Source organism: Opisthorchis viverrini (assembly GCF_000715545.1).
Source record: "Opisthorchis viverrini unplaced genomic scaffold opera_v5_15, whole genome shotgun sequence".
NCBI classification, from domain to species: domain Eukaryota; kingdom Metazoa; phylum Platyhelminthes; class Trematoda; order Opisthorchiida; family Opisthorchiidae; genus Opisthorchis; species Opisthorchis viverrini.
The window spans coordinates 2,842,260-2,855,300 of NW_008751671.1; the positions used below are offsets into that span (position 1 = coordinate 2,842,260).

The following is a 13,041-nucleotide window of genomic DNA, read 5'->3' on the forward strand; positions in this document are numbered from 1 at the left end:
TTACAAGGTCTCCAAAGGTATTATAAGACCTGACCCAGAACGCATGCGCCCCATAAGAGAACTCCCACTTCCAGAGAACGGGAAATCGCAGCAAAGAGCCGTTGGTTTGTTTGCCTACTATTCACAGTGGATACCGGCGTTCTCTGACAAAATTCATCCATTGGTTAAAAACAAAATATTTCCGCTCCCGGAGAATGCCCGAACAGCATTTGAGAACCTTAAACACGAACTAGAAAATGCGATGGTAGTTACTGTCGACTACAATATTCCTCTCGTTGTTGAAACTGATGCGTCCGACATCGCTATTGGTGCATCCCTGAGCCAGGGTAGCCGGCCGGTCGCCTTTTTCTCCAGAACCTTGACTGCAAGCGAGAAAAATCATTCTGCTGTTGAAAAAGAAGCATATGCTATAGTTGAAGCGATCCGCAAATGGCGCCACTATCTCCTCGGGAGACATTTTAAATTGATTACGGATCAACGTTCGGTAGCCTTTATGTATGGGAACCAACAGAAAAGTAAAATAAAGAACGACAAGATTGAACGGTGGAAAATCGAGTTGGCAGGGTACAACTACGACGTCGTCTATAGACCTGGAACAGATAACCGCGTTGCTGATACCCTATCTCGTAACCTTTGTGCCAACATTACTGGGACGGAAAAACTTGAAGAGCTTCACAACATATTATGCCATCCCGGGGTCACGAGATTTGCACATTTTGTTCGTTCTAAGAATCTTCCTTTTTCAGTCAGCGATATCCGACGTGTGGTGTCCAACTGTTCCACTTGCTCCGAGCTCAAACCAAAATTTTGTGACACCTTTCGTGGCCAGCTTATCAAAGCCACACAACCGTTCGAACGCCTTAGTATCGACTTTAAAGGCCCACTTCCCTCAAACACTCGTAATAAGTACCTCTTAACAATCGTTGACGAGTATTCTCGATTCCCTTTTGCTTATCCCTGCGCCGATACGTCCTCTTCCACTGTAATTCGTTGTTTGAGTCAACTGTTTTCACTGTTTGGTATGCCTGCTTATATTCACTCAGATCGCGGTTCTGCATTCATATCAACTGAACTCAAACAATTTTTGTTCGATAAAGGCGTTGCCAGTAGTCACACCGCTGCATATAATCCACAATGTAATGGTCAGGTTGAACGACTTAATGGTACCCTTTGGAAGACCATCTGCCTGGCTCTAAAATCGCGCGGCTTGCCTGTCACACATTGGGAGGCTGTCCTCCTTGATGCTCTTCACTGTATCAGATCCCTGTTATGTACTAGTATCAACTGTACCCCACACGAACGTTTTATGCCGTTCACACGACGATCAGCCAACGGTGCCTCCCTACCTACCTGGCTTACTGTCCCTGGGCCAATCCTTTTAAAACGCAATGATCGAGTCTCTAAATATGACCCTCTGGTAGAGGAAGTGGAACTCGTCTCTTGTAATCCACAGTACGCCCACATAGTTCGTCCAGATGGCAAACACGAAACCGTATCCTTGCGCCGCTTGGCTCCCAAAGGCAACGACATGACATCCGACACATAACAGGAACCAATACATATAGCCGAACAAGGGGAGCCTCACACAACACCAGATCCGGGAAATCACTTGGACATTCTTATCCGACAGCAGCAACAGAGAGGCGTAAACGACTCCATGTAACTATTACAGCCTTTCATTTTTTACATTCTTTCTCCTCAAAGTACACACTTATTCCAAGGCGGGGAGAATGTCATGACTATATAACCCATACCTTTGCATAACCCATTAGCTCGTGATTCTCACTCTATTTTCAGCTCATGTACTACAGTTACTAGACGATTAAAGCGTACATTACGTCTTCCTATTCTGTCTCCCTTCTAATCCCGTCCTGGAACTACTCGACTCTCGCAACAGGCAGTCAATCATCATTGTCGACACTGATGTCTCTGGTGAAGTGGCTTCTGGATCCCCAGGAATGCGCATCCTCGAGCGATTAGAGAGTGGTGGTTGTCTCAACCAAAATAGCTGCATCTCGAATTCTTGTTTCTGATTCACAGAACACATCGATATCAAGCGAGTCCAGTGTGATAGCAAAAGCAGTCTGTCGTCTTGGTTAATTTAGCTACAGATGAAATCGGCTAGACCGACACTGGCTGAGGAGTCCACCGCCATCCTTGAAAAGAGCAGGTGGAAGATCGTCGGGACCAGCAGCATGATGATGCTTGAGTAGGGTAGTACATTCCGACACTCCTGAGACTGACGGTGGATCCATGCCTACGGCCCACCTTTCTATCGAAGGCCAGGATTCTGGATTGGAGGCAGCAGGTGACCAGCTGAATTGCTGTTCGTCGTGCTTTGAAGATTGTTTTCGAAGTGCTTGCGGCTGACGCACAGATGTTTTGGCTAAAACCGATGCAAGACGAACGAGTTCGTTGGCCCTAACAAATGACCGTACAGTGAGAGAGTTAATAATAGGTAGAGGAAGGGGAGGAAGATGCGCGTGAACAAGAACGAAGGGAGGTTTCATCGGCAGCCTGTTTTTCGCTCACCCGCCTTGCTGATTGGAGTGAGTGAGTTGACCTGGCTACTGACTCCACGTGACGGTCGATGTGGCATGACATTAATGTTTGTTGTAGAAATCGTTATTGTATGCGGGCTGTGATCTTGTCAAGACGCTCAGAGTTAGGCCGAATGATGGTTAGTGTCCTGTACCACAGCTTTGGCTCAAACGTCTGACTGCAAGTGGGTGAGAATCCCGGTGCGTTACATTTTTTTGGAGAAGTTGCCAAGCATTTCCCAACCTATAGGCTGTGTCGGCCATATCTTTAAACATTGACCTTTCTATCGCCAGGATTCTGGATTGGAGGCAGCAGGTGACCAGCTGAATTGCTGTTCGTCGTGCTTTGAAGATTGTTTTCGAAGTGCTTGCGGCTGACGCACAGATGTTTTGGCTAAAACCGATGCAAGACGAACGAGTTCGTTGGCCCTAACAAATGACCGTACAGTGAGAGAGTTAATAATAGGTAGAGGAAGGGGAGGAAGATGCGCGTGAACAAGAACGAAGGGAGGTTTCATCGGCAGCCTGTTTTTCGCTCACCCGCCTTGCTGATTGGAGTGAGTGAGTTGACCTGGCTACTGACTCCACGTGACGGTCGATGTGGCATGACATTAATGTTTGTTGTAGAAATCGTTATTGTATGCGGGCTGTGATCTTGTCAAGACGCTCAGAGTTAGGCCGAATGATGGTTAGTGTCCTGTACCACAGCTTTGGCTCAAACGTCTGACTGCAAGTGGGTGAGAATCCCGGTGCGTTACATTTTTTTGGAGAAGTTGCCAAGCATTTCCCAACCTATAGGCTGTGTCGGCCATATCTTTAAACATTGAGCAACCTGGTATCAGAAAGCTCAAATGCAACATAGCTCGGCTGGTAATAGAGATGAACAAAACGTCACCATGCGGTCAGGTTGAGCCTCATCGTGACGTGTGGCTGATATTAGAAATATTTACTCTATGGAATCTATGTGGGCACCGGAGGTGACGTGAATGCGGATTTTCTAAATGAAACTGAATTGTTATCATCCATAAAAGGTAACGAATTTCTTCATTCGCTCTGTGCTGCATTTTCTCGGGAGGCACTTGCGGCCGGCTGCCTTTTCTCCTTCAGCCCAAATGAGAGATGCATTGGGGATGGCACGGCGCTGGAGTAGAAGCTTCTAAGTGGGAGATCTGTGATCCGAGTCCAGCGTTCAACATCCTCCTAACAACTGACTATGCTCCTGGAAACGGAATTCTTTGACCTTTTCATTCTATGGATTGAATGACAGTTGTGCACTTGAAGGGCCCGCTGGACCACTTACGAACCAACTGTTGTTATCTTGGGTAGCATGGAATACTTATGAACTATCAAATGGGTACCTTCAAGAAAAACGCCCTACACCATTTTCGTACCATCCTACTCATACTTAGTTTCGCATGGGTTACATGCCGGGGAGTGAATCAGCTCCAAAGCTTTGTCTAAGGATGTAGTCGTGCAGCTGGCGATTGGTAGAAGATTAGTTTCCAAGACCGAGAAGTACTCTAATTACATTCAGCCATCCAGTTTATACAAGCTGGGTTTTTATTTCGCTTTTCCCAGCCGATCGGACGGTCGTAACAGTACAATCACTGTGGTCGGCAGGTTTGATCATGAAGTGTTGTGGGCTATGCTACGAATGATGTTCATAATTCTGTTCGACTTATATTCAGGGGTGCACCCCTAGCCCTTTGCGGTCTGATGTAACCTGCTGGACAGTGGGAAAGGTGCGAAGTACGACTGTACAATACTTCGTCGTAAATGGTTGTAATCTATCAGTAACCGTGAGCCTTGCCAACAAGTAGTTGCTTTTTTGGAGGTTATCTCGTCAAGGAAACAAATGGTCCATAAGCGAAGATTTTCATGCTTTAACTTTTTTCTTCGATTCTCTCCGTGACAGCTTACTTGAATAATGGATGGACGTTTGGTATAATTGCCAGTCCTACAGTGATTCTCCTCTGCTCATTTAATCCCAGAATCTCTCACTGTCATTTGCACAATGCGACCCAATGTTGATTCCCTCTCGAGAGTCTCAAAAGAAGAGTTGTACGGATTTGTCTGTCCTGATTGCATGGTTTCTCTGGAATCACCAGATGCACTTCTACAGCACTTCGAGTCCACACATGATGGAACCAAAGCAAGTTTATTCATATAACTTGCAGGTGTTGGATAGAAAATGATAGGATGACAAATTTTACTGTTGGTGTAACTTACGGTTGTGGTTTTTTCCTCCAATTCTTTACTGCACAGGAGTCCAGGTATGTGTCCAGATAGCCTTTTTGCGACGCTGGCTGTCGTGCAGAGCTTGTGTCCTTCAACTATATCGGTATTTAACTGCCATGGCACCAGAGGGAGGCACGTGGGCTGGGATACTACCAGGTTGCCCAAGCCTAGACAGGCGAAGTCGAGGGGCAGAAGGTCGGGTTGAAACACGGACCTTCCGGTCAGTAAATTCACACTGAGCCATCCCCCAATGTGAAGCCAGTAAGGATCTTATTTATTCTTTTGGTGGATTTTTGGTGTCGGTTAACGGGCAGAAGGAAGCGGCAGAACGACAGTCAAACGAAATCACACCACGAATTCGTAGTAGGAGAAGGTCTTTGAGAGTCTCTTCTGCTTTCTGAAGTACGATCAGTCTATGGGAGTGCGTTTGTTATTAAAGTGAGATGATTTGGTCGCGCACATGATACGGCGGGTAACGTCGTCTGAAACTTTCGTCATAGACTTTTCACGTGTGTTACATTGATTTCTTGCAATAGAGTCCAGATAATACCGTTGCTGAGCCCCTTTTGAAGTCGCACAGCCAGAACCTAATCGTTTTATTTAGTACCAGTAAAGTGCACAATATGACACCGTGACTAAGACATCTACGATGCACTAGTAACTTTGACCTATCTGAAAGCTAAGAGGGGTTCAAGACACTTAGTTAATGGACCAGTTGAGCCATTCACCTAGGCTACTTCAATGGCTTCAGATGGGACAAAGAAAGGAAATAACACGGCATCAGCTCATATGGTTGCTGCCTACCGATGGGCGCTCAGTTTATACGAGTGATCGAAATGTCACAGAATGTTTCGTTGACAAAAGTCAGTGTTACTGATAAGAATTGATAGTATCCATTTGGTAACTGCAGCTATGTACGGTTTCTGAAGTGTCTTTGGAGAAAAGTAGTTTTGATTCGGTTTATGCCACACCAGAACGGTCAAAAAGCAGTACCTTTGGTGTTTTAGGTTCCAGTCACTTCACAAATAACAGCGACATAGACAGCTGCGTCAAAACTGGTTTGATCCACAAACTGCTGCGGGTCATATCTTCTAAGATCAGTATACGCTCATCGAAAAAGTAGTGGCTGAGCAGCCTCCAGGAGAACAGACGAAGGGGCGATCGAATGTTGCTCCACTTCGTGTTTCAGTCCTGATCTGCAAGTCGAGTGCCAACAATCGATGACTCCGCCCAAGAGTGAACATAAATTGAGCGGATTCCTGATGGGCTGGGTAGCTGCTCGATAGATTCTTCAAGCCGCACTTAGGGAAGGCGATATTGTTTATTTTATTAGAGCGGTCCACTGTACTTCACTTTATTAGTCGGACTTCATTGCACCTCGGTCTATATCGACTATATCCTCTGATGTGCCACTCCTATTAGTCATTTCGCCATGTACCAAGTGCATGGTTTCGTTGTACTACAATACAACAAAATACGTAGTGTCTTGTCATTCAGTCAAAACTTGATCATTTATTTTGAACCGTGACAAGTTGTCCGTTTGTTGTTTGCTTATTGTTTATTCAAACAACCTGTCAGTTTAATCGTGACTCGCAAACTGCGCTTCCAAACCATTAGTGCAGTCAATAGCAGTATTCTACGTAGGAATTTGTACCTTAACATCTTTTCCGCTCTCACCCGTATGAATTTCTTGTTGCCATCGAACAAGTAAACGAAGTCGCCCCCACGTACACACACTACATCTTTCTTGAGCAATCGATTCGTCAATTTCCACGGTTATTTTTCTGCGATCTGTGTTAATTATGCAGATCAATACCTTGATTAGGCTACAACGAGGGTATGATTGTCAGTTTGTAGCCGTCGACTCTGCAAACCGGCTCCGGATAAGTAAACCAGTAAATCACATACTGGCTTCTTTGGTATGATAGCCTGCCCCCGTAAGATACATCTTGGTTTCACGCTGCACCCAAACTGATCAGTTTATTGAAATACTATGGTGTCACGAAAGTCCCGACCGGTAAATTCAAACACAAACTGAGTACACGATTAATATTTAAAAAAGCCGAATAGGTGGTTAGGGCTTCAGTTCAGGGTTTCCAAATGCCCTGCAAACTTCGTCGGCGGGACGACGCGGTGTCTGTCTAAGAACCACTGAGTGCATTCCCTCACGCAGTGGAACCAGAAAGAAAGCACGCAGCGAGTGAGACTGAGGCTCACATGCTCAATGCGGTTTGTTTTGTGAGTTGGGTTGAGTCGTTGGGCGTGATGAATAAAGTGTAGCAGTCCATTCCAAGGTCATTAGACAAGGTGCGTTCACCTCAGCAGAGTTGCTTGCTACTCGATTTCACCAACCACTTTTGTTGCACAAGATGTTAACCGCGGACCAACCGCTGCTGTGAGTTGACTTGATTTATTGGCCCTCTTCGGTAAACCATAGATTTGCTGTGGTGTCCGGTCAGTGTATAACGGTGCCTGCCGAAAACAACTGTTCGCAGTACAAGCTTATATAGATAAGGCTGTGAATGTAATTAATAAGAAAAAAGCAGCAAAATTCAGACACTTCAGCACGATATAACACACAAGTGGAGCCTCACGCACCGGAATTTCTGTGGTGTAGGTATTTGTGGAAGCATGAGTGTAAATCTGTATTTTTGGATACACTTTCAAAATCAAATCCGATAGCGATCAGTTATCTAGAACGTGGCTTGGGAAGCTGTTTTAGGGAGTCCGAGAACGGAGCTGCTACCAGATGAAAATATCTTACGAAAAGGTGGATGTATACGGATGCATTTAAAGGGGATTTTTCTGCAGTTGTGCGGTACCGACTTTCATTGAGGTCGTGGCTGTAGGTGTCTATTGTTTGCGTACCGTTGTAACAAATCTGCAGATCCAGTACAGGATGTACTCATGAGGTCAGCCCTTTTTTCCTGCAGCATCTTAGTCACTCTTCAAGACAGGATTACGGTTCCCCAAACGAACATGTTTCGCTAACTGATTTGCGTGCACGAGGAGACCAAAGGTGTTTCCAAGATAATTATTAAGTCTTTGTGGTCTCTGACTGATCTAGTGTTTGTGAGACATGAGGAGGATGGAATCCATCGCTTACGAGAAGTTTGTTAAGCAAACATAAATAGTGAAAAGCACAATGCATGCGAATATTGATCGACACACAGAGATAGCATCATTTGGAATGACGGGTGGAGGGCCGCTATCATAACAAACTAAAGGTCATTTTGTTCTTCTCTAGGGGGATTAATTGGTCCCCTAAAGCATATATTGCATTTTAGAACTTATGTGCTTGGGCAACAAACCACTTTTGAAGCATACTTTTGTCGAATTCTGGCTGAGAACAGTCCGCATGACGCGTTGCTGACGCCCACAGGGATGTTCACCAACTAACTTGCTTAACAGACATTTCTGGGTAATTTCAGACAAATGAGTGGTTACTTCAAGGAAGAATGCTTCCTTTTAACTGAAACACAGAACGGTCTTTGTGCAGCACATTCAGTTGAAGTGTACCATAGACGTGGGATTCAGTTAAGCATCTCGTTAACAGCAAAGTAATTTGCAGGTGAGTGCATTTCGTCACTTCCGTATAATTTGGTGTTCAAGTGGAGCAAAAGGTTGATGGAAACTCGGGGAATACCGCTGTTTGATGAATCCCAGGTAGGACGAAACCGATAGTGAATTGTCGTTTTTTCAGCAACTTTGGGAATAGTTCGTTTCTAAAAAAACGGACAAATACTCGTCTTATATGATTATAGAGGTTAATCCGTAACTCAGCCAAAAGCACTCGTGGCTATCTTGTGTTGATAGGATGTTCTTATGACTTTTCAACAGGACGCGGAAATAATTTACCTTTACCTTCAAGTTCTTCAAACTTTCGCCACCACCCTAAGGTTACGGTTTTGGATTATTTGGGTGTACGTTTTAGTGATTAGGACGATGTGCTTGGTTCGCGTTGACTGTCATGGGCGGACGAGCTCCACTCGCTTGAATATTGAGACAACTTCGAATGTGTGTATCTGTAAACTACACGACCTTGAAAGAAGTAGATATATCGCGCGTGATAGCGACCAATTTCGCTCTCATGACTGTTTTTTCCCAAGTATTTTCCACTCGATCCCTATTAGCGCCATCTTCGGAGAACCCTCAGTTGTTCTCTTGCTGACCTCTTCAGGGAGCACAGCTGTGTTTTGGTTCCCCGTGAACAAGGGGAAACCCACAAGCAGTTGTGCGATGGCTTAACGGCTCAAAAACAGTTCTGGACGATTAGTCCATCTTTTCGTTTATGCTACAGTAAGACGATGCTGGATAAGAGAGATATTCTTCAGCCTGCGTAGTTTTCAGCTAAAAGATAAAAATAGAAAAAATAGCGGTGTCAGGTACACAGTGGTTTGTACCGGGGGTTATGATCTTTTACGTCTGAGGTGGTTGATGTGAGTGCTGAATTTTCTACGTAGTGTGGTCACTAGTGATGGTTCATCAAAGTAAAATTTTGTCGAAGGCGATTTTCACTGGAGACGAATTTAGCGTCGCGTTTATTTTTCGGTTATTTAGGAGGAGAAAAAAAACCCAGCCTGAAGTAGCACCACCTTTCTGTTGTATCTATGTCATCCGTTTGTAATGGTTATCCGTAAAGGTCAAGAATTGGAATTGTGTTTGCATATTCAGTTAACTCAACAGGACAAATTCGTTTTCCGTGACCACGTAATCTGAATCCGGATTACCGTGATTCACGTTAAACAATAATGATGGAGAGTAATATTAGAGGCCCCACTTTTAATAACTAGCCATTTTTCTTCGACATTTCGTTGTTCGCTCCAAAACTGATCACTCTTTCTGTGCTATCTCTTAACTGCCTGTTTACAGAAACTAGCAGACAAGTCGGAAAGCCAGTCACCGTAAGTATTTTCGAGCGCCCCACCAATTTCTTTTGCATTCAAAGGGGAACCGTTCCTTCTAATAGGACAACACTGGGAATCCCACATGGTGTGGTATGTGCTATTTCAACAACCTCTCAGTATACACTCTGTTCAGGTCCCCACAGTAACAGATACAGATCATCCTGATGGCCAACAGAGTGGGTCTGCTTGTTCATCACCATTTATCGATTTTTCGCTACTTGTTTCCTGAAGGGCAACGACACGACTTGTTGGAAGAAATGTCCAAACTTAATAATACGCTTATTCAGAGAATCGCTTCAGACGGCAACCGGACATCTGAACTTGTAAGTGATGCTAGATAACTATGGTGTGGCCTGTTCATCTCAAGTTTCACGATATATTAGTGATGCCATTCCATAAAAGCCGGAGACACTGGAATAGAGACGTTTGCTGAGGGTTTTTCAACCTCCATATTCAGGCCAAGCTGTGTGTCATGTCGATTTCAGTTCATCAGCCATACACCATGTACTAGGAGTACATTGGTTCCAGCTACCACTGTTTCCGTTACCAGAATATGGGAGAGTGTAGGAGACATAGTTACTGAAGGCGATGGCCTGATCGATTAGTTCGCGGAAAATGGGCAGCTACGCATTGAAGGTGATAGCTTTGATGTACGGGAGCCACTGATCGCATGACTCAGCCATGTCTGCCACTTTCATGGGCATTGATGTGTTGAATTCCGGGAGAGAGAGATGCATCAGTCGCTCCCCCCTGACTGCGCTTATTGGTCCGTGTTTTCGTACTTCGCTGCCAGGTCATATGCTGTCCACTTCTCGCTCGCTTCCAATCAGCACGGTGCTGGGCAAAAACCTTTACGAAGCAGACGGTCCTCTAGCATGTGGAGCACGCACCTTAGCCAGCGTAATCTATGAAGTTTGAGTAGCTCATCCATCGCGGTAGGTTTTCTGTCCCTAAAATTATAGGGCCTAGCACACCATTGTTACTCCGATGTTCCCACCAGAACCCGCCAATACTTCGGGGATACCGATGTTCGTATGTCGTAGAGGTCACATTTCTGGTCTGTAAAGCAGCATTAAACGAACCGCTGCAGTGTACTTAAATGTTTTCAGTTCATTCTGCTCACTGCAAATCGTCTGAATTCGCTTATTGGTCGGCTTGCTGACGACTTAATACTACACGTTCTATTCAGGTGTTGCCATAATTCCGATTATTGTTAACAGGAACAGGGTATAAACTCAGCAGGCCTTTCCTCCATTCAAATTTTGCGTACTGCCTTCGTGCGCAACTTCTTCCGTCAGAACACTCTTCACCGACGGAGTGTGTTCCAATTAAGGCTAGACTGAAGGCATAAATTTCGATACATATCTTTGCCACTGATAGAGTATCAAGAATACGTTGCCACCACTCCCGAAACGAACGCTAGATGCGTGTGACTGATGTGGGCTGGGTTCATGTGCTGAAATCTCAGGGGTTGGAAGAGGACTTTGAACTCCAGTTAACCCCCTGGTGAGACCTGGACTTTCTCTTATTGTGCAGGAATTTGGTGTTTCATAAACTATTGATTCGTCTAAAGCAAGTGTCTTGTTAGGTAGTTGTCGTATTTCATAGTTGCAGTGACCTAAGACCTCGAGTATTTTGGTTTGAGCTTGAACAGTCTAGCGGGATTCTAATCCACATGCCTCTTTCGCGATGTATGGTAACTATGCGTTGAAAGTCCGGTTAATGTTAGGTTGACTGTGATTCCACCGCGATGGGACTGGACATATCGTGGGTCGACGGTAGACGTACCTTAGTAACCCATTGAGCTATACTGGAGGATGCGCGCAGCATACCCAAAGTCATGCCAGGTTGGTCAACGGATAGAAGTCTGACGGTCTACCGTCCAGGCTGGGGGTTAGAGCAAGCGCGACAATTTGTTCTCAAATACTCGGAAGTCAACCGCCGGTGCTTTGCGGTCAGGATTTTGAGCCAAAGGCTTTGACTGGGGACCCTAATCATCTCCTATCTAGGTTTAGGGACCCTGACAATATCTCAACCCACATGCAACCACGAACTTTACATGTTAGAGTATCTTCGTGTTAGATCGGCTTTCGCTTGGTGCTATCAGCCTGGTCGTCTTGTTAGCCGCGTACAGCTTGGTGGATAAGCGAAAACTGGTGGCTGCTGACACCTCTCATTTTTTTCGTCGTTATTTCTTAACTCCCATCCTGTCCTGTTTGACATTTGCTCTCATGTAGACTTCAGCCGTAAGCATTTCAGTCAGCCATCTATGAAATTGACACATGCACTTCGCGTCCGCTATTCAGGCCCCGTTCTTCGGTTTTGTGGCAGTTAAGCAGCAGTGTGTATTACTTGTGTGTTGATGTCAGTGATAATTATGACGACTGCAGATGGAGGTAACGTTTGAATCATCTTGGTTTCGTAGGGCTTGTCTGTGTTATTTTATCTCACCGAAGTATCATCACTTTTTTATTGCGTAGCTAGTTCACAGCACAATTGTCCACTACTATCTGGAAACTCATATTTGCGCTACTTTCCAGTCAATAATCTTCACGCTTCTTCCGTATTCACAACCCTAGGAGCGCATTCTTGAACTGCTGCTCGACGGAACTCCACTCCCATCTTCTTTCACATTTAGGTACGTTTTCATTGTGTTTGTTCCCGTTTACTTGACCTGTATATGCCTCCATTTGTCTCCAGAATCAGCTTCCTACATGTTTGCTTAGAAGAAAATTACCAATATGAAAAAAATGACTGCTAGCTTATTACAAACTATTTACTGTCAAACTACCCCGGTCCACCACGAACCCTTTCAAAAGGCTGCACGGACAAAAGTACCCAGGGCGTAGTGTCACATTTTAAGCAGCTCCAAACAGAGGTTAAAACAATGCTATGTGTAGGAATGCGCTTCCAGTGAATGCAGAAACATTCGGCCATCATATTTCTTTAATTCTTCTGCTTGGAGGCCCGTCAAGCATGTTACCATACGTGGCTTCATGGTTAGCTCACATTTGTGCTTTAGGACCCCATTACTAGAACAAGCAAGCAAATGAAGTCATCACCATCATCATTGTCAGCTGTAATAACCGGGTACTCGTCGTACAGTGGTTGTAGCTGCCGCAGTTTTGTTCACCGATGATTTGGGGGGGGGGGTAGCTAGCTGCGCATTGCAGGCGGGAGCTGATAAACTGATGCATAAGTCCAGTATTGTAGGTGGGCTGTCAATTGACTGGGGGTTGGAAAAGGGCTATGCATTGAAGGGTGGTTGTGCAAAAGAGCTCTTCGAGGAAGTCGGTCGACAACACGTGGCCAAGCCAGCGCAACCTATGAAGAGTGATCAGTTCATCTATCCGAGG

The 13,041-nt window shown here is 45.1% G+C and overlaps 2 protein-coding genes across 2 annotated transcripts in view; one reads left to right on the forward strand and one right to left on the reverse strand.

Annotated features, from left to right (window-relative positions):
* Positions 1–2,105: 2,105 nt before the first annotated feature.
* T265_01431 (hypothetical protein) overlaps positions 2,106–13,041 on the reverse strand; it is a gene marked incomplete at both ends in the record, with an annotated part of 12,292 nt that continues 1,356 nt past the window's right edge. Inside the window, one exon of the mRNA XM_009165457.1 lies at positions 2,106–2,421. Within this exon, the coding sequence (XP_009163721.1) occupies positions 2,106–2,421 (316 nt within the window). The remainder of the gene's footprint in view (positions 2,422–13,041) is intronic.
* The window catches only part of T265_01430 (hypothetical protein), a gene marked incomplete at both ends in the record, with an annotated part of 28,256 nt that continues 19,705 nt past the window's right edge, over positions 4,491–13,041 (forward strand). Inside the window, 6 exons of the mRNA XM_009165456.1 lie at positions 4,491–4,692; positions 9,651–9,682; positions 9,727–9,775; positions 9,819–9,861; positions 9,917–10,008; positions 12,265–12,323. Of these exons, the coding sequence (XP_009163720.1) occupies positions 4,555–4,692; positions 9,651–9,682; positions 9,727–9,775; positions 9,819–9,861; positions 9,917–10,008; positions 12,265–12,323 (413 nt within the window). The remainder of the gene's footprint in view (positions 4,693–9,650; positions 9,683–9,726; positions 9,776–9,818; positions 9,862–9,916; positions 10,009–12,264; positions 12,324–13,041) is intronic.